We start from the raw sequence: 18912 nt of genomic DNA, 5'->3' as shown, positions 1-18912 counted from the left end.
CAAGTCAGCACTGTAAAAATTTAAGAAAACTAATTCTCCCAGCTCTTACTTTGATTAAAGTGCATTCTTTGGTTCAGTAAAATTGTACGTAACACTCACTATTTCCAGAAAACATAAAATCTTACAGAACTATCTAGAAATCTGCTTCAAATCAAGGTTCAGTAGTAGCTGTTACCAGGTTTAATGAGGTACCCACTGATAAAATGTACTTACTTCGCTGCTGACTGGTCCATAGGCATGACCTGAAGAATCTGGTTCTTCTAAATACAGAGTGTAAAAGTGTGGTCTAAATCAAACAGTATCAAAATGTAATATTTTATGAACACATTATAAAACAGAATGGAAAGAATAATTCAACAAACCATAGTGAACAAGAATTATACAACACTGGGGTAACATTTTTAAACTTGCTGAGGAAATAACTTACAGGTTTCAAATTCTTCAAAATGTGACTGTAATAGCTCACTAAAGAGTTTGTTTGGACATAAAACCTCAGAGCCAATACCAAAGTTTTCTTGTAGACTATTTTAAAATATTGTGTAACTTCTACAAAACAAAGGAGAATTCACAATACATACCTTTCATCCTTGGGAAGCTGCAGCCATTTAAGAACAGCTAAAATCCTTTCTTCAAATGGTATTGAACTAAAGTTAAGAAGAAACAAAATGAAACAAATCTGTGACAGCTGTTTAGGTTTAAAAATATAACATTTTTCCTTTAAAAATTACATTAAGAAACATTAAAATAATCTAATGCACCCATTGTGTGTCTGAAGCCACATAAGAGTTTTACTTGGAAACTTAAAATTTGTTTTCCCAACAAAGGAACAAAAGTTAGGTTTTGCACATGTGAAAGTTGTCCTTGGGCTTCAAAGTTTGCTTCCTGTACTCCACCTGAGCATGTTTTTCCTGTACCTGAGAAGGGCAATTGCTACCATGAGAAAAACCCATGTGTCAACACACTCTTCAAAGGGCACCTCATGAAGAACCCACTTATTGCAGACTCAGTAAAAGTGGGAAGTAGGCAACATTTCCTCAGCAGAATTCATTACACCTTCCTCTGGGCACAGAATTTTGTTTACAAAACTCCACCAGAGTGTGTGTTTGCCCAACCCCAAGTACAATTAGTTGTGTTCTCTGTTAGACTGTGAGAAGCCAGAGAGTATGTATCACTAATCTTCAGATCCTCCATCATGCCTACTGTAAAGCATGGCAATTAAATCTCAATTACAATCCATGGAATGGAAACAAAGGTAATTAACAGGGTGGGGAGAGGCACTGCACTGTGCTCAAGTGAACCGTAAAGAATTAGCAGTAGCATAAGATCACCAAAAAAAATCACTATGCATTTCTTGTCTAGAATTTATTCTCTGTTGTATATTGATTTTATGACAGAAATTTCCTAAGTGTAAAATAAATAAAATTATTTTTGTAGTCTCACTAAAATTACCCAAAGGGAGTCTTCCCCCCAAAAGAGTTTATTGTGTTTTTTCCTCAGTACATCATGGATTTTGAATATCACAGGGAGGTTATTCTAATCAGTTTCTCACATTAGATGGCATATTTATTGAAGTAATTTGGAAATGCAAATCCAGAGATGCCATCAATGTCTTCTTTTAGATAATATTTCCAGACACCATAGTCATTCCTGCCTGTGTCCTCTTTAATACTTTCATCTCCCGCTCCTAGTTCTTCTTTCCCCCGGAGTTAAAACAGGCTGTGCCTCCACTCTGACACTGCTCCTGTCACCCTGACTTCCTTTTCCATTCCTGCCCAAAGATCTGGCTGCAAGCCCAATGGGATACCAATGCTTTCTAGAAAAGCTCTAGGAAAATAACTTGTTTTACTATACGATTCACCTAAAACTCTTTGAAATAGAGTCCTTATTTTGATAGTTCTCACCTTGCAGTCAACATATATTCAATATATTTTGGACTGGAAAAAAAGGAGGTGCTGACATGAAAATAATCTGTTCTATGGGTGCCGGGAAAAGTACATCTACACATACCCATTATATATTTTATAGAAGTCTGGGAGAATTCCTTTTATCTCCACATCTGAGCCTGGCCAAAAATATGTGCCAGTCTTCAGGCCTTGATATCTAGCTGTGAGCCAAATCTGAAAAACACAACATAGGAAAGTTAGAAAACTATGCAAATGTTCATCTTTTAGGAAAGTATATGTTCATGCAACACCAATGCATTCTTCTCAAGTGCTAGGAAGTTTTTAAGGTTAATAAGATCTAGCAGCAATATTAAATAATAATCATATAGTATGACTGAACAGCAGCAAAAAAAAAATAAGGAAAATGATTAGAGATTATTTTAACCTAAAAAATGTGGACATAAGTCAGTTGGCAACTACTGCATTTTTTAGAGCTATCCACCTACTTAATAGGTTCTCCATGAAAAAAGAAAAATTCACAAACATACATGTCCAATTTATTGCTATTTGAACTTAAATAGCTAACATTAAGCATTTTTATTGAAATTACAACTCTAAATAGTAGTCCTATAAGCATCCTACAGTATAAATTTAAGTAATCCTCAAATAAGCCTATGAGGTGCTAACAGTATTACCCATAGCAGAGATATGACAAAACTAAGGCACAGAAAAAGTTTGCACAAAGTCACAGAGCTTTAAATATCAGAGCTAAAATTTTAACTTATAACCTATAAATTAAACATCATGCTCTTCTTTCTTCTAAAAGGATTAAGACTATCCAAACAGATCCTATAAAATTATGGTTAGAATTTTAAAAATAAAAAGGATACATCTAAATCATCAGATCTTCTAAATTAGCATATGCAAAAGAAGTCAAAGTTTGCCTCCTTCAGAAACAATTAATTACCTTTGTGTAGATGAAAATAGTACCTTCCATTCACCTACTGCCATACGCTACTAGTGCAAGAAGGCAGAATCCAGCAAAGAAAAATGGTTCAGAATAACCCAAGGCCAGTTCTGAAATAAACGACTACTCCCGTTATTCAATGGCACAAACTGACTTTAGGATTATCAGCATTCATCTCCATTTACAAAAGGATGGCCATAAACACAGCAAATGAAGTAGGTTAGTAAGAGTGCCAGGGAATCTGGTGTTTTACTGTGATAGAAATAGATGAGAATAATGAAAGAAACTCTTTTAGTAGCTAAAACAAACAGACAACTTACTGGTTCTCCTTTGTACCACTCAGGATTAAATTTCTCTGTACTTTTAAGTGTAAAGGAAGCATTCATTTTTGGATCGTACATTTTATTGTCAATTATGCCATGGGATTCTGGATAAAGACCCTAAAAATATAAAATACAGGTTTTATGCAAGTTTTAAGTGTTTTAATGTTAAAATCAGAACAATTTCATCAAAGAGAAACAGGTTACTGAAGCTACAAGAAACTTAACACAGTTTACGGAGGGAAAAACAAAACAATGGGTATTGTCAAGAAACACAATGAGCCACTCAAAATTTTATGTAGTATTTGTGTTTTAAATTATGTAGGAGATAATAAGATAGCAATGCTGTGGATGAAGGTCTATGTAAGGAGGCAGCCTCCCGAATTTCAAGAAAAGGACTCTTTTTACATTGCTGAGGGAAGCATTTCTGTAGAACAAACTTTTTTTGGTTGGGTCTAAGAATGGCTTTTATTAATCAATATAAGCTAAATTATTAATTTTCTGGCTTTAAGGCCAAATGAATGCCCCTTTTATTTTTCTGGATTCAAATTAAATCTGGAAACTTTGCAGCAAAAACAGGGCTGTAATCCTATCCGGAGTGAGGCAGAATGACTTGCTCCAGCTCACACATCAACATGACTGGACAGACAAGTCGAGAACACAGGAGTGTGATCGCTTGGGGCTCAAATAACGTAGCCTACAAAACTAGTAAGAAAAAACAGAATATAAAAATCATAGATGTGAAAGCTAAAAGGAATCCTAGAAACATTTATTCAGGTCATTAGTCACCTCCTTGTCCAGATGAGAAACTGAGACTCAAGGTCAAGTGACCTTCCAAGGCCACAGCTAGTCAGAAGCATAGCAAACCCCAGAATCTAGGTTTCTTGGCTTAACTATACATTGGGAAAGAGGTTACTTTTTTTCTGATCTGATATCTGATTAATCTCTCAAACAATTCTACATTTACATCTCACTTCTGTGAATGTGTAAAAGTTGAAACACGGAGCTTACTGTGACAATGCTGTAGTGATTGGGGAAGGTTTTTGATGGGTAGACTGGCCTCATGTTTTTAGCATACACGCCACAGTTTTCTACAAAGGAAAAATATTAAAGATTGTTATTAAATACAACTGACTATCTGTTTACCTCATGTAGCTTTGCTGACGCAACAGTCTAAATCATATGAAAAAATAACCCAGAAGGAGTTTGTAACTACATATAAATTCAGGGGGATTAAAAAGCAAAATTTTGAATTCAAATTCAATGTTAATATTAGCGTTACTTTTTCTCTTTGTCAAAAATATCAAATAAAATAATTAAGCCAATGAAGTAATTATCCCATACTAAACAGTAATATTTAGTTCCAGACAAACCAGTTGTAATAATGATGCTTGCTAGATCTTTGTTACTATTTAGTGGTCACATATTTAAATTGCAAGACAGTACAAAGCACAAAACAAAGCAACAGCCACAACAAAAAACTGAACTAACAGCTAAATCTGTAAAATTAAAAGTAGGGTGAGCAGCGGCTGGGGTGAGGGTCCCGACCCACAGATTCAGAACTAGCTGACCGGACAGGCTCAACGCTGTGGAAGGAGGCATGGTCTGGCTTTGGGTCGGAGATAGCGCAGAAGTCAGACTGCTCCCGATTCAGCCCTGGTGGTACGCTCCTGGTCTCCTATGCCTGCTACTGAGGAAGGAGCATGGAACTAATGATTTCAGGATTTGAATACCCCATCGCCTGATAATGTTCCTTAGGTTGGGCATGTGTCCCTCTCACTGCCTTCCAAACAAACAGTTCATAACCACAGATCACATTCCCCAATCATCCAAAGCTAGGACTTAGTCTAATTGTGTATTGGCTTCCTTTAAACTTCACATATGGACACCTACAGCTACTTAATGCTGAACTCAGGATGCCACATCAGGTGCCACTGAGACACGAACTTCCCTCCTAATAGTGACAGTGGGCCTGAGTCAAGCTTCAAAGCCCATGGATGGGCCTGGCTAACGAGGACAGAGCCTTCCCTTCTTTACTAAAGAGTTTTTAGTAAATGATCATTTATAAAATGATCATTTAGTCAAATGATCATTTATAAAAACCATTTTATTCCAGGGAGACATTAAAAACTCAAATTTTTAGAAGTTTTCCAAAATTATTTTGGCTTGTCACAAGGTAAGTACAATAAATGTACATATGAATTTACTGGGAGTAATATTAATATTTAAACTAATTTCAGATACTCAAGTCCAGCAAATAATATTTTAGAATTCCAGAACACTAAATTAGTTGTAGTTACTTACTTCTAGTTCAATCCAGTATTACAGCACAGCTATTTAAATACTGATCACTGAAAATTAGCGTTCTACAGTGTATATCCCTATATACAAACTTCATTTCTTTTTCAATAACAACAATACAAGTGATACCCATACTGCTAGTGGGTAAAGTGATTTAAAACCTTCGCATTAATACTGAGAAAAGACTATTCTATTGCATTAGTAACGTACAGAATAATCATTCAATTAAGGCCTTGATTGAGACAAAGAAATTGGAAGGATGCTGCAAGATATTACAAGATAACTAGCTGGCAAATATTCTACGGCTACACTACTAGTATCATATCAGAAATACCTTCTGTTTTGAAATTCTATTTTAAGATGTAATACTTATTAAATAAAGAAATGGTTTTCCCATGAAAAATGGAAAATTCTAAGAAAAAATTTATATATATATGTAAATATGTATACATATATTAGCCAAGGGATAAAAAATCCTAAGATAACTCTATTATCTTAGAAGTATTTAAAAGGCAGCTTTAGAGTAATTACAATATCAAAGACTAGTTCCTTATCATCAGGTTCAACCACTTTGTATTAGAGTTTAGTGAAAGTCAAGTTCAGCCAGTACTTTTCCAAAACAGATTACTGCATCCCTAGTCTATCACACTGAAATTGTGATACTCCAATAGTAAACTCTGAAGTTACTCACTTAGTTTGCTAATAACAGGAAGAAGTCCACCCCAAGTGTGTAAATATTCTGCCCTGAAACCATCCAAAGAAAATAAGAGGGTAGGAGGTGTTTCAAACCTGCGCAAGAAGGGAAAGAAAAAAAAATATGTTTAAAGAAAGAAGACACACATCCAATGAAGAGTTTCTCCCTCCTTGGCAAAGACCCAGTGAAGATTTTCCACTGAGGTTGGTATGTAATCTAGACTAAACTAACAAGCTCAGCAAGCACCCTCACAAAGGATATTTTATAAGCATTTATTTTCATATACAAGGTGCTTTTATTATTTTATTATATATCTATATATCATCAAATAGTATTTATTAAGCCCTCATACCATTGAGTTACCATACAGAGAATATCATTCATGGTTTCTTCTATTGCACAAGTTGACCAAATGGTACTAAAAAATAATATTTTCCCAATATGAAGGAGAAGAAATGCTAACACACAGTATTTTCTAAATTACATTTTTGTTTCTATTAATTTTTTTCCTGAACCACTTTTTGATACTATCTCTACTTGAATCTACTAGATGTCACATAAATTATATACAATATTGTTTTTAAATGGAATATATTTAACAGAGACATTTAAGAGGTATTTACTGCATTTAAATGTATAAATGATAAAGAAATGATCCAATGCTACAAATGAACAAACAATGACAGTGCGCACACACATGTGAACACACGGTTAATGTGTATGGTGTGAAAATCTAAACAGGGAGGCAAAAAAGAAAAAAATACACATGCAATGATATACTCAGCCAAAGAGAATAACTATAGGCAACTGTTCATGGCCTCACCAAAACAGGCCGGGTAATACTGTGCCTTCTGATGGTATCGTGCATGGCGGAAGAGCTGTATACTGCCGAATAACCACGAGAACCTTCCGCTGAAAATTCGCTCAGTAACTCAAAACCTGAGAGCCAATGCTTACCTCGCCTTGCTTGTTTCAACTTTATCTCCTCCCCAGCTTACTCTCATAAACAAACACAAATAGAAAAACGAGAAAACGTCTATAAAATTTATGTAACTTATACTAACTAGTGTTTGCAGTAGAGCTCTATTGCATGACTTTGCAGAACCAGCTGCATATGGTCTCAGTGGTCCACATCTGTGTTGCCATTGACATTCAAGCAACAGAAAACAGAAAAACAGTTTCCTGGACCACCAAGTAAATACACTGGCATAACAAGTTCCAGTATAATAAAATGTATTTTAAATTATGACCTTCTTGTAAAGAAAGAGGTTACATTTTCCACTAAAAATTCAACATTAAAACTGAAAAATAATAATCATTGTTTGGAAGGAAAATAAAAATTCAAATTCATTAAGTTTAAAATTTCCAATATACCTTGCACTTCAAGGCAGCTTAGGATGCATGAGAAGTGACCTCTGGGGAAAAAAAACTCTCTTTCTTTGGAATGTTTTCATTTGAGTTTAGTTTTTTTCTATTGTTATTACTATTATTTTAAACAACAGAAATATATTGTCCGATCCAAAAGAAAAAAATTTTTATTTTATACAGCAAAAATAAATTATATACATAAATAAAATAAGCTAAAATACAGATATAAAATGTTTACTAGTTTGGAAGAATCATCATTTTAACTAAGTAAAAATATATTTCTTAAGGTGAGTAATTCAAATTACGAGCTAAATGTACCTAACACCTTTTATAAAATTTCCGCCATTTGAATTCCACAAAACCTTTTTTGATGGACTTGTATACATAAAGTACTATGCAAAATAAGGGCAGAAAAACAAATACGAACTGTAAAAATTATGTAACATCCTCTCACAGATGTGTTGCTTATCCTCAATATTTTTAAGTGTACCAAAATGCAAAAAATAAAGAGAAGCCGTAATTTGCAACAAGTTCAACTCTCAAAACTCCAAAGGAAAGAGAGAAGATACAAATATTTCCACCCAACAGTCATGAATACTAAAGACTACATACCCATCACCTCTCTTTTTTTCCACTACCTTCCAGATTGGGGGATCACGCGTTGCCAGTTCGAAATATGAGGTCTAACTACAAATCATGTTTAATGAACCAATGAATAATTATTATTTTCATCTTTTCAATTAGGAAAGAAAACATTGGTATTTCTAAAAAGAAAAAATTTGTATCTCAGAATATCATCTTACCCTGCTGGGCACTGTGGCTCATTAATGTTCTCACAGGATTCTTCTACCCAACCTTTCTCACCTAATATTTTAAAGAAATAAAACACATGAACACACTTGATAACAACAACAACTGTGATGCTTGTGAGACATATTAGGACAGATTCCCAAAACAAAATGTGTTAACATTTATATAAATAATCTGGAGTATGATTTTAGGGAAATATAAGAAAAAGAGGGAGGTAATCTGTTTCAAAATAAAAATCTGTTTCCAAAGAGTTAATTGATACCAGGAAAAGCAAATGTGTGATCGCACGACTAAACATAACGTTATCTTTGTGAGACCTTGAAGGCATCTTTTTCATTTTCATTTTTTTACTAAATTTATCAAGGTGACAATGGTTCATAGGGTTCAGGTGCACATTTCTATGACACATGATGTATATTGCACAGTGTGCCCACCACCCACGGTCCAATCATATTCATTCCATCAGCACGTAATGGACTCCCTTTTCCCTTTCCAAATTATTCATATTTTCAATGAAAATTTACAACTCTCTTTCTATCCGCCCAACAGGAACTTCTAGGCAAGGCATCCTAATAACGCAAAGGTACGTACTACCTATAATCTTTTGCAGTAATTTCACATCCACTCTCTCAATGCATGGCAGATATTTTTTTTCTAATATAAAAGTGTGAGATGGTGTCCATTTGCTAAGAACTCAAAACCTAACTACAGAGAGAAAGTAAACACATGAGACTACAATAACTGACAAGAGAGAATATGCAATTAAGTTTGAAATGAGTGACACAGGAAATATGTGAGAGAATAGGTCAGAAATGAAGAGACAGAATGGATGCTCCTCCCCCTGTGTTTTAATATAAGCTTCCTTTTAACGGTCTAAAATACCACCTAGTCAAATCTAACAACATAATTTTTTAAAAAAAGAAAATGTAATCTTAATAATATGCCTTAGGAAGTTGAGTTTTCAATATTTTCCCACTGCACATTTCACAAAATAAACAGGTTATCCTAAATGCCTAAATGATTTCTGGTAAGAATTTAGGGAATGGGCCTGGCCGGGGACTTGGTTGGTTGGAGCATTGTCTCATGTACTTGGTTTGTGGGTTTGGTATCTGGTCAGGGCCCATTCCCAGGTTGTGTGTTTGATCCCTGGTTGGGGCACCTATGAAAGGCAACCAATCAAAGTTTCTCCTTTCACATTGATGTTTCTCTCTTCCTCTCTCTTTCTCTCTCTCTCTCTCTCTCTCTCTCTCTCTCTCTCTCTCTCTCTGTCTCTCCCTTCTCTCTCGAAAATCAATGAACATAACCTCAGGTGAGGATTTTTGAAAAAAGACTTTAGGCAATGTGGAATCACCTTTTCCCTAGCCATAATGACCCATTTGATGCAATGCCATATCTTGCTGAACTTTTTTTTTTTTTTAATTTGAGTAAGTGGTCAGTTCCCTTCCTGAGACCCTCTGACCCAGCTCTGTGCCAGGATCCCCAACAATCTGCAATAGCTACTGACTACACTTTTAGGAAATAGGGAGACAGTACCCTGTGGAAAAGTTTCCTGTTCATTTGAAAAATGAGCCTCCTGAGTCCTAAGAGAGGCAGAGGCCATCATAAAGGACAAGTTTACTTTTATTCAGTGAGGTGTAGAGAGATATTGCTCATTCTTGGAGCACGGTCCCTGAAATCCACAAGCCAGCACTCTCACTGATGTCTTGGAATCTTGTGACCACGCTCATATTTACTGAGCTATGTCAGGCTATAGAGTGCCCAACAGTAAACCTATCATTTAAGCTCCTCCTATTACTCATGTCATAAATTCAGCATCTAAGTTGTTGCTATTTTAATTGAATTCATGGGAGTAGCATGGCAGACTTCACCCTCATTTTTTAGGGGGGAAGCTGGAACACAGGAGTCAGCCAGGATGACCTTTCCACAACACAGCAGTAAATATATAGGTAATGCCAAAATAACATGAGGGGGTGGCAGCAGGTGAATGACTGACTATAGACAAAAGAAGACTGGCCGTGTGCGGATAATAATTGTTGCTAAGAATGGGCACACTGTTCATTACATACTCTCTGTTTACTCACATATATGCTGATAATGTTCTTAGCAAAATGTTTAAAAATATTTTTTCAGCTAACGTAGTTGGTCAATACATATGATTCCCAATGTAAAAAAATAAAACCTATGCAAAACCCAGCTAAGACCGAGGAGAGGTCAGGCTGCTATTGAGCCTGGTGAGCATGTGGAAGGAAACCCGACCTCGACACACAGGCCTGTAGTTGATGCAGCAATCACCATGGTCCTTGCAGTCGTCTGAACAGGAGCAGAGGCTTCTGGGCAACCTTTTCTCACCACACCTGAATTTGCTGCAAGTCCATATGCGCTCTAGAAATAAGTATCAACAAAGATGTTATGGTCCGAGTGTAATACATCCAGTGCAAACTCAGAACCGTGGTCTTCTAGAGCAAGACTCATAAAAGACAATAAGCTAGTCCCTGCCTCGTAGTCACTCATAGACTTTGCCATCACGACAGTTAACGACAACCAACAGACAGAAAACAGGCAGGCCGCAACTGTGATTATTTCAGTAAAACCCCAGAATCTCATTATTTTAAAATGGGTCAAGCAATTCTTGTTACACAATTCATATGAAGATCTTGACTTTTCCTGCCAGCCATTTTCAGGGTTCTCAAACCTTAATCTAAATCTGGCTCACCCCCATTGAAATATCATTCCATGTTCCACATCAGACTGAGAAAAATTTCCATGTTCAGGTTTTAAATTTCCATGTTCAGGACAGCTAAGAACTCTTGCTTTAATAAGCCATAATGAAAATATTCATATATTTTCACATGAACTTGGTTTAAACACACATTAGACTGTGCAGGTTTTCAGCAAACATTAAATATAGGCACAGTTTTGCTGTCCATCCAATGTTTCATGGCAAAATATGTGAAATTTTTTTCTCTAAGGGAATATGAAAACCAAATTTTTAAAATCTCAGATAAGTTAGTAAATCACAAAACTAAAGATGCAGAACCATCCTGTGATCTTGCACAAATGCCCATGATGACATTTTTTCTCTGCACATTTTTACCTGGTTCTATACATGTCTCCTGGTAATCTAGACAGCAGTTTCCAAGTTCGACGCAAGCAACATCACAGCGACAATTCCCAAATGTTCTTTCGAAACAGCGACCTTTGCAACTTTTAACTGAAAATATTGAACAATCAGTTAAATATTTCTAATCATTATAGAATCACAGAGCAAACATCAACTAATACACCTAGGTTGAGGTACAGATCACATTCAAATACCACTTCTGAAAACACAGATAGGAAAATAAAGCTATCTAAGAATCTTTCACAAACACACAAGGAAACTGATACAAAGAAAGGGAAACATTATGTACACAGTTTATGATTCTCTCTCTTGCCATAGAAAAAAGAGAACTTTTTTCTTTCTTTTATTTTTTTTTTATTGTTGATCGAGTACAGTTGGGAAGAGAACTTTTTTTCTTTCATGTATCACGAACACTACTGGGTCTGATAAGGCTTAAAACCTTTTATGGTATGGTAAAGAAGGGTCAGGATGGGGACTTGTTCTAAAGGTTGGCTTAAACAGCCATAGAGTTTCCCTCAACTTTCAACATCTGCGAAAAGATTTTTACAGTGATTTTCTTTGAATCTTTGAGAAAGAGAAAGAATACCTGACGTGCCTTACTCCCAGTCTCAGGGTGCAGAAGTGATGCGATTGTGCAGGACACATTCTGCGGGACCGCCCCTTCCACCATCACCGGAAACACCCTTTTCACCAGCAGACCCAGCCCGGCTCCTTCCGAGGACCTTTTCCAAACTCCCCAGTCTATGTCCACTTTCCTTTTTGAAGCTTTTAAAAAATCTTATCATATCTCTCAGTCCCTGAATTGCATTTGTAACTACAGTATTTGATTAGGATCCCAGCCTCAGACTGGAATCCAACTTCCAGAGAACAAAGGTCACACCTAAATTCTGCCCTGTACAAATGTATCCCTTATACCCACAAGACGCTTGACTAGAAATTGTACTAATAAGTTTCCATCAGATGGATAAATGACAGATGTGGAAGAGAAGACTTTTCATTAAAAACAATAATTTTACATTAATTCTTTACTAAATATCTACAAAAATCTAGGACTTTATTAGATTTCTAACAAATCAGATTGATGAAGAAAAAAAATGGAAGTCTAACAAGAAAAAGGAGTAATCCTAAATCTTGACTTTAATAGTCTTTCGAACCAACAAGGCACTGCCACAGCATTTAACTCCCATGACACTGGAGAGCTGGGCAATTTTAAGGACCTGAAATGGCAATGATAATTTTTAGAATCAGAAGTACTTATTTTCCTGACTCAGGATGGTGGGGGGGGGTAGTTATTAGAATAGCAGCTATTATTTTAAGCCCATTAATATGTACCAAACAGTTTTTTAAAATACCATGCATACTATGTTGGGTTTCGATTAAAATTGCTAATTTTATGTGTCAACCTGAACTCAAGGCAAATTACTCCATATCAAAAAACTATACAGGTAAACACTAAAGTCTGTAGCTTCTTAATTTTTGCTCTGAACATAGGCATACCTCATTTTACTGCGCTTCACAGATGCTGCAGTGTTTTACAAACTGAAGGCAAGACCCTCGACCAACAAAAAGATTACAGCTTGCTTTACTGCCATACCGGCTCTAGCGCAGCGGTCTGGAACCGACCATGCAATATCTCTGAGGTGTGTGCCTGCAGAGTGTTGACTCAATACATAAAATTATTACATTTCATTCATTTCAATAGTAAATGACAGCTTAGCAATCACTGAAAAAATTTTAAATGACTAATATTACAATTACAGAGTAGTTGAGTAGGAAAAGAATTTGCAAAGAATTTTCAAAATTGAATTTTCTAAGGACACCATCAATAATTTTTACAAGGGGGAAGAGAACCTACCTCAAAGGCAAAATGACTACTACAATGTCCTGTGATTTGGTTTTATTATTTATAGTAATCTTATCAATGCTGGATAATTTCTACACTCACTATAAAAGAGAAACACATGTAGAAGCTTCAAAATACTATAATTGCTTTGAAACCACCACTGTCCACAATTTTAAAAGCCTAAAGAGCAGGTGAAGATCAATTTCTGGTTGCCTAGGGATGCTGACTGGTCACCTAGTAACCTCTAGAGCTGCTTCACAACTAACTGCCTGGGGAGAAAGAGTATCCTGGGAGTTGCTGGATGAAGTCAGGGAACTCCGGGAGTGTGACACCAGAGCCTACTGGCTATGTCTGGTGGGGTTTTTTTTTTTGTTCTTAGTTTATTTTGTTTTTTTCAGGGTTTTTCTGTTTCTTTGGTTGGTTTATTAATCATAGCCCCTCTTTGTTGTTTTGGGATAAGTTTTGCAAGTAAATAAAATATTACATGGCTAAAATAAAAAATAGAGTTTTAAAACGGCTCAAATCAGCACCAAATATGCAGTATTTATGGAGTAGCCATAGGATTAGCTCATCACACTCTGAAGGTCAAATGTCAACACACACATACATACACACACACACACACACTGTACTAATTACCTTCTTTGGCACAGCTTGGTTTCAACCCAAATATACACCCAAGGATTGTTGTTAACACACAGACTGACAATACCTGTAGGGAGAAAAAGAGGAAATTATATAGCCTCAAGACCATTTTGTTTCTTCACATGTTTTTTTTTCTTCAAATGTTTCTAAATTTGCTGCTGTTACCCTATTTACTGATTGGGGTGCTGGTCACACAATTGTGTTCACTTTGCAAAAATTCAAACTGCACTCATATTTTACGGGCTTTTCTGTATGTACGTTAAACTTCAACCAAAGTTCTACTTAAATGTTTGCAACAAATCTATGCATCCAAGGTTAATATTGTCAGAAATTTTCCACTTGGTATAAATTAATCCAATTGGAGAATTTGTAATTATTAAGAGGGAAAAAGAGGGAAGTCCAATTAGAGACTCAATTTCCTGTTTGTTAATACATAAAAGGCAATGTGAGTATCAGATGCTTCCTTTAACAGTTTGACACAAACTGGTACACAAACCTACACAGTATCCTCACATGCACTGCGGCAGCTTGTGGCAACGAGCACTGGACAGAGTTAGGTGAGTATATCTCCGGCCCAAACGTCACCACAAGTTGGTTGTATGATTTGGGACAAGTCACTTAAGAATTCTAGACAGCAGTTTATTCACCTGTAAAATTAAAGGGTTGGACTACATGGATCCCTAAAAATATTTCTGGTTCTAACATCTTGGTTCTTTCCCATTCGCTACTCTTCTTCTGGCCTTTGACATTTTAAAATAAGTGGACATACCATTCAACTCTGAAGAACAATGACAGAACTTATATTTGTGAGTCACAAGAAAAAGAAGAATCCATACAACAAACCGTAATATTTCTGTGGGATGGTGTTTCTTTGACAGCTCTCTGGAATGTCACTTTGCAGGACAATTCAACAAAATATTAATTGAATACCAACGATGTGTGAGAACTACGCTATGCATGGAAGGAAAGAGTAAGGGGTACCTCAGGGAGCTTGTTTTTGTGGAACAGCATAAATGGCTCACATTTGGTAGCTTCTACAAAGCAGTTGCAGGGTTGTATTGTCATTTAAAGGAGAAAGTTTAGGGTGCTTGGGGATAGGAAGCGCAGAAAGTGCATCATAGGTAAAGCCTCTACGGACCAATGAGGGACTGATACTGCTGGCACACTGCCTGCCGTGGGAGCGAAGAGAGTACCCAGCAGAGCAAATCTTTGGATCTCGGAGGAAGACCAGCATAAGGAAAAGCTCAAAGAAAGAAGGCCCGTGGAAGGTGGCACATGAACAATCAGTAGTTTCTTTTGGCTGGGATGAAGAAACTGCAGAGGAGAATGGACAGGGACCAGGGTAGAGGCATGGAAAGGTAGAGTCATATTTCCCAAAGGCCAAGATGAAAAGATAGTAGAGACAGGAGGAACAGGTGAACTGGGCAGGGTGAATGCTGGGTGGTGGCTTTTATGAACACATTTCTTCAAATGAAACTGAGTAGTGATGCCAGACTCTAGGCTAAATAGTGGCTACTCAGTAACAAAACAGGCATAGCCTCTCTCCTCGAGGTGCCTAGCCTTAGGCGACTATAAGAACTAAAGGGGAGGTGAGTGATAAGTAAACTGAAGCAGCAGGTCTCACTTATTTCCAAAAAATGGGGGTAAAGGAAAGGAGAGCAAGAGTGTCATGGGTCTAAAACACTACAGTGTCTAGGCAAGGCCCCCTCCCTTTTTTTCAGGAAATCAAAAACGGAAGTGTATTTATGTCCATTAAAATAGGGAACCCTCAGAAGAACAGCTTGAACAAATAGCTAAAACCAGCAGAGGCATGTTGGGAACCGCCCTGCCTGGTATCAGAAGCTGTAACCCTGGCCAAGGCTAAGGCTGAGGGAGTGGCCTTGGACCATAAGCCAGCAAGGAGACAAAACCTTACCTCCCTGGCAGGGGTGCTGCTTCTGCTGCTTCATTCATAACTGAACCCCAATGCTTGGTCAGTTAGGCAATGACGGGTAAGATTCCCCAAGGGATCTAAGACAGGCACGATTACGTGGGAGGCCCCCCAAAGAAGGACTTTGGGGGCTACAGCAAAAGGGGGTGATGGACCTTCGCTCCTTGGCTTTGACATAGCCTGTGTCCTCACTGTCTGTGAGAAATCTCCTTATCTCTTGGTTGCCTTAGTTCCCTTGCTCCACCTAAGCCTGAAACAATGACAGAGGGTGGTGCAGCTCTGTGCTGAAAAGGGCGGGTTCCCGGGTGATCAGGCCTAAGAAAGAATATGTAAAATCCAGTGAAACCTGCTTCGTTTAGAATTCTCTCAGTTGAATGATAAGGGTCCAAGGAGGAAGTTAGTTTGTTCCTTAAAGTTTTACAGCTCTTTAGCTATCTGACCCTGACTCAAAATAGGCCCTCACACTTTCTTGTTATCTATTGTTTGCTACTTCCTAGCAATGAGTAATGAGCTTTTACCTGAATTCTTATTCAAACAAAACCAATAAAAAGCCTCTCCGGAGGGGGAACGAGGTGCTCCCCACACAAGGAGTGGCCATGGTGCCCTCAAGGAGAGAGGGTGGCCAAGGCGCTCCCCACGTGAGGAGTGGCCCTGCTGTTCCTATTCCCCCACAGGACCTGGTTGTCTGTGTATGTTTTTAGCATGTTTTGATGAGCATCCGCAGCCGAGATGGATACTGCTGGCCGGTATCATCCATTACAGAGGCAGAACAAGGTATCAGAAGAGATTACTAATGGATTCTCCTAAACCTTTGATGATAGTATAAATTGTCACAACCATACAGATGCATAACTTAAAGGTATCCATCAAAAACATTAAAAACTCTCTTACTGTCAAATCTATAGGGAAATGAAGAAAATAGTAAAACTAACCTGTATTTAATATACTATAATTTAAAACACAGAAAATTAAAGTTTAAGTTCATTGTAATAAACTTTTCAAGAATAGTTAAAACTATTATTTAAGTTTAAACAATGCTTATCTTCTCATCACATAACTTACAAATACAGAGTGAGAATCTTTTCTATGCCTTTGTGAATTGTCACATTCTTAGTTTAGATTAGTTTCCAGTGCTTTAATCTTTGCCCTTTCAATAGTAAGAAATATCTTCAAGAGTTCCTTTAACATGAATTTTGCAGTCAGTGTCACTTCCTCTGAGACATCTTCACCCTTTTCATCACAACCACACTCCTTTATGTCAGTATATCTGTCATCAATAAGTTCCTCTGGCTACATATCCAGAGTCTAGGAAACAGTGACAGTGTTAACATTCCATGGTTAGCTATTTCCTCCATCACCTCATTTACATTCAATTTGTAATTCACCTCCAATACTATCACTTTTATTTTTTAACCAATGGCTTAAAACATATATGGCATATATAGACCTTTACCCACTTGTTACGCTACAGAAGATATAGTGATTTTTTAAGTCACCTCTTCTTTGCTAAATATTACTTCGATTTACCTTTTATAAGACAATGTATAGCGTGTAATTGAAACAGAAGTACAACAACAGAAGCAATCATTTCTCACCTATAATCCCACCCTTTCTATAAAAGATGAAATTTAGATTACCTACTACTACATTACACAACACCCAATCTGAATAATTTCCAGTAGGAAATTTCTCATCAACAATTTTGAGAGCCGTGAAATCTAATTCCATTTGAATTTTCTTCTCAAATTAGTTTAATTCTATACAACATAATAGCATAATTTCTTTATAGAATAAAATTATAACTTCAACTCTATCTCCATTTCTAACTTACAATAGCCTTCAAAATATATACTTTATGTCTCTGTATTTCCAACCCATGCTCAACCTCATCCAATTAAATTAAGAAATATTAATGCCTGGACTTCTAGTCAAGATGGCAGTATAGGCAGACATGGTCACCTCTTCTTACAACCACACCAAAATTGCAACTAAAATATAAAACAACCATCATTCATAACCATCACAAATCAAGTGGAATGGAATTCTGACAACTACAGAATTAAAGAAACTATATCCATCCAGACTGGTAGGAGGGGCCAGACACAGAACAGGCTAGTTCCTCACCCATGTGGATAAAAATTTGGGAGGTTTATCTCAGAAGCAAGGAGTCCCAGCCCCACACCAGGCCCCCTCAGCCCAGGATTCCAGTGCCAAGAAGATAAGTCCCCACAACTTCTGGCTGCAAAAACCAGCAAGGATTGAGTTGGTAGAAAAAACTGCTGGAGAAGCAGTTCCTCTTAAAGAACTCACAAGTAGACTCACCTACTCAGACTCACTCCCTTTGAGGTCCAGCACTGGGTTAGTAGCTTGAAAGGCACCAGTGGCATAAAGGAAGGACTCAAGGCGAGCAGAGGTCATTGTACCTTTTCTAAACCCTCCCTCCACAGAACCATAGACCAGCAAGCTGGAGGCCAGCAAGAGGAGGAGGCAAGCTGGTGCCATATCTGAGACTCTATCAACCTGGCTAACACCATTTGACCCATTGTGGACATCCCCTGAGACTCTGACCCACACAACTCACGGGTCCACCCAAGCTGCTTTTTCATATGAATGGCTGGAGTGGGCTCATGCTTCACAAATTCCTAAATCCTATCAAAAAAGCAATAGCTGGCCTCAGTGAGCCACAGGACTGGCACTAGCAGCAGCCAGCCTAGGTTCACAGCTTGACTCCGCCTGGGAACCTCTAAGCCCAGGACAACTAGCAGCCATCTCAGATCACTTTACAGCCCATACAGGGTGGCCTAGGGCAAAACACAGGTGGGGGCTGACCTTGTCTGCTCCATCCCAGAAACCCAAGACAAGCTCACCCAGTGGACAGCTACAGACCATGTCAGAGTCCCACCACCCTGCCCCTGCACAGCTAATCCTCCATGGAGGATGGATGTTCGTGGTCAGTGGTCACAGCCAGTTCTTGCAGATGAATGGCCTGGGCAAATCCTCCCATTGATTTGCCAACAGCAACCAAAGCTC

At 37.5% G+C, this 18912-nt stretch overlaps 1 protein-coding gene across 1 annotated transcript in view; it reads right to left on the bottom strand.

The window, feature by feature from the left end:
* Window positions 1–18912, bottom strand: part of ENPP1 (ectonucleotide pyrophosphatase/phosphodiesterase 1) — a 67172-nt gene that overhangs the window by 28696 nt on the left and 19564 nt on the right. Inside the window, exons 2-11 of the mRNA XM_028509364.2 lie at window positions 13947–14019; window positions 11438–11554; window positions 10600–10725; window positions 8337–8397; window positions 6163–6260; window positions 4182–4261; window positions 3171–3290; window positions 2008–2117; window positions 579–644; window positions 214–286 (exon numbers count right to left, since the gene is read on the bottom strand). Of these exons, the coding sequence (XP_028365165.1) occupies window positions 214–286; window positions 579–644; window positions 2008–2117; window positions 3171–3290; window positions 4182–4261; window positions 6163–6260; window positions 8337–8397; window positions 10600–10725; window positions 11438–11554; window positions 13947–14019 (924 nt within the window). The remainder of the gene's footprint in view (window positions 1–213; window positions 287–578; window positions 645–2007; window positions 2118–3170; window positions 3291–4181; window positions 4262–6162; window positions 6261–8336; window positions 8398–10599; window positions 10726–11437; window positions 11555–13946; window positions 14020–18912) is intronic.

The sequence above is a fragment of the Phyllostomus discolor genome, chromosome 4 (genome assembly GCF_004126475.2).
Source record: "Phyllostomus discolor isolate MPI-MPIP mPhyDis1 chromosome 4, mPhyDis1.pri.v3, whole genome shotgun sequence".
NCBI lineage: Eukaryota > Metazoa > Chordata > Mammalia > Chiroptera > Phyllostomidae > Phyllostomus > Phyllostomus discolor.
This window is presented reverse-complemented; position numbering and strand designations above follow the sequence as displayed.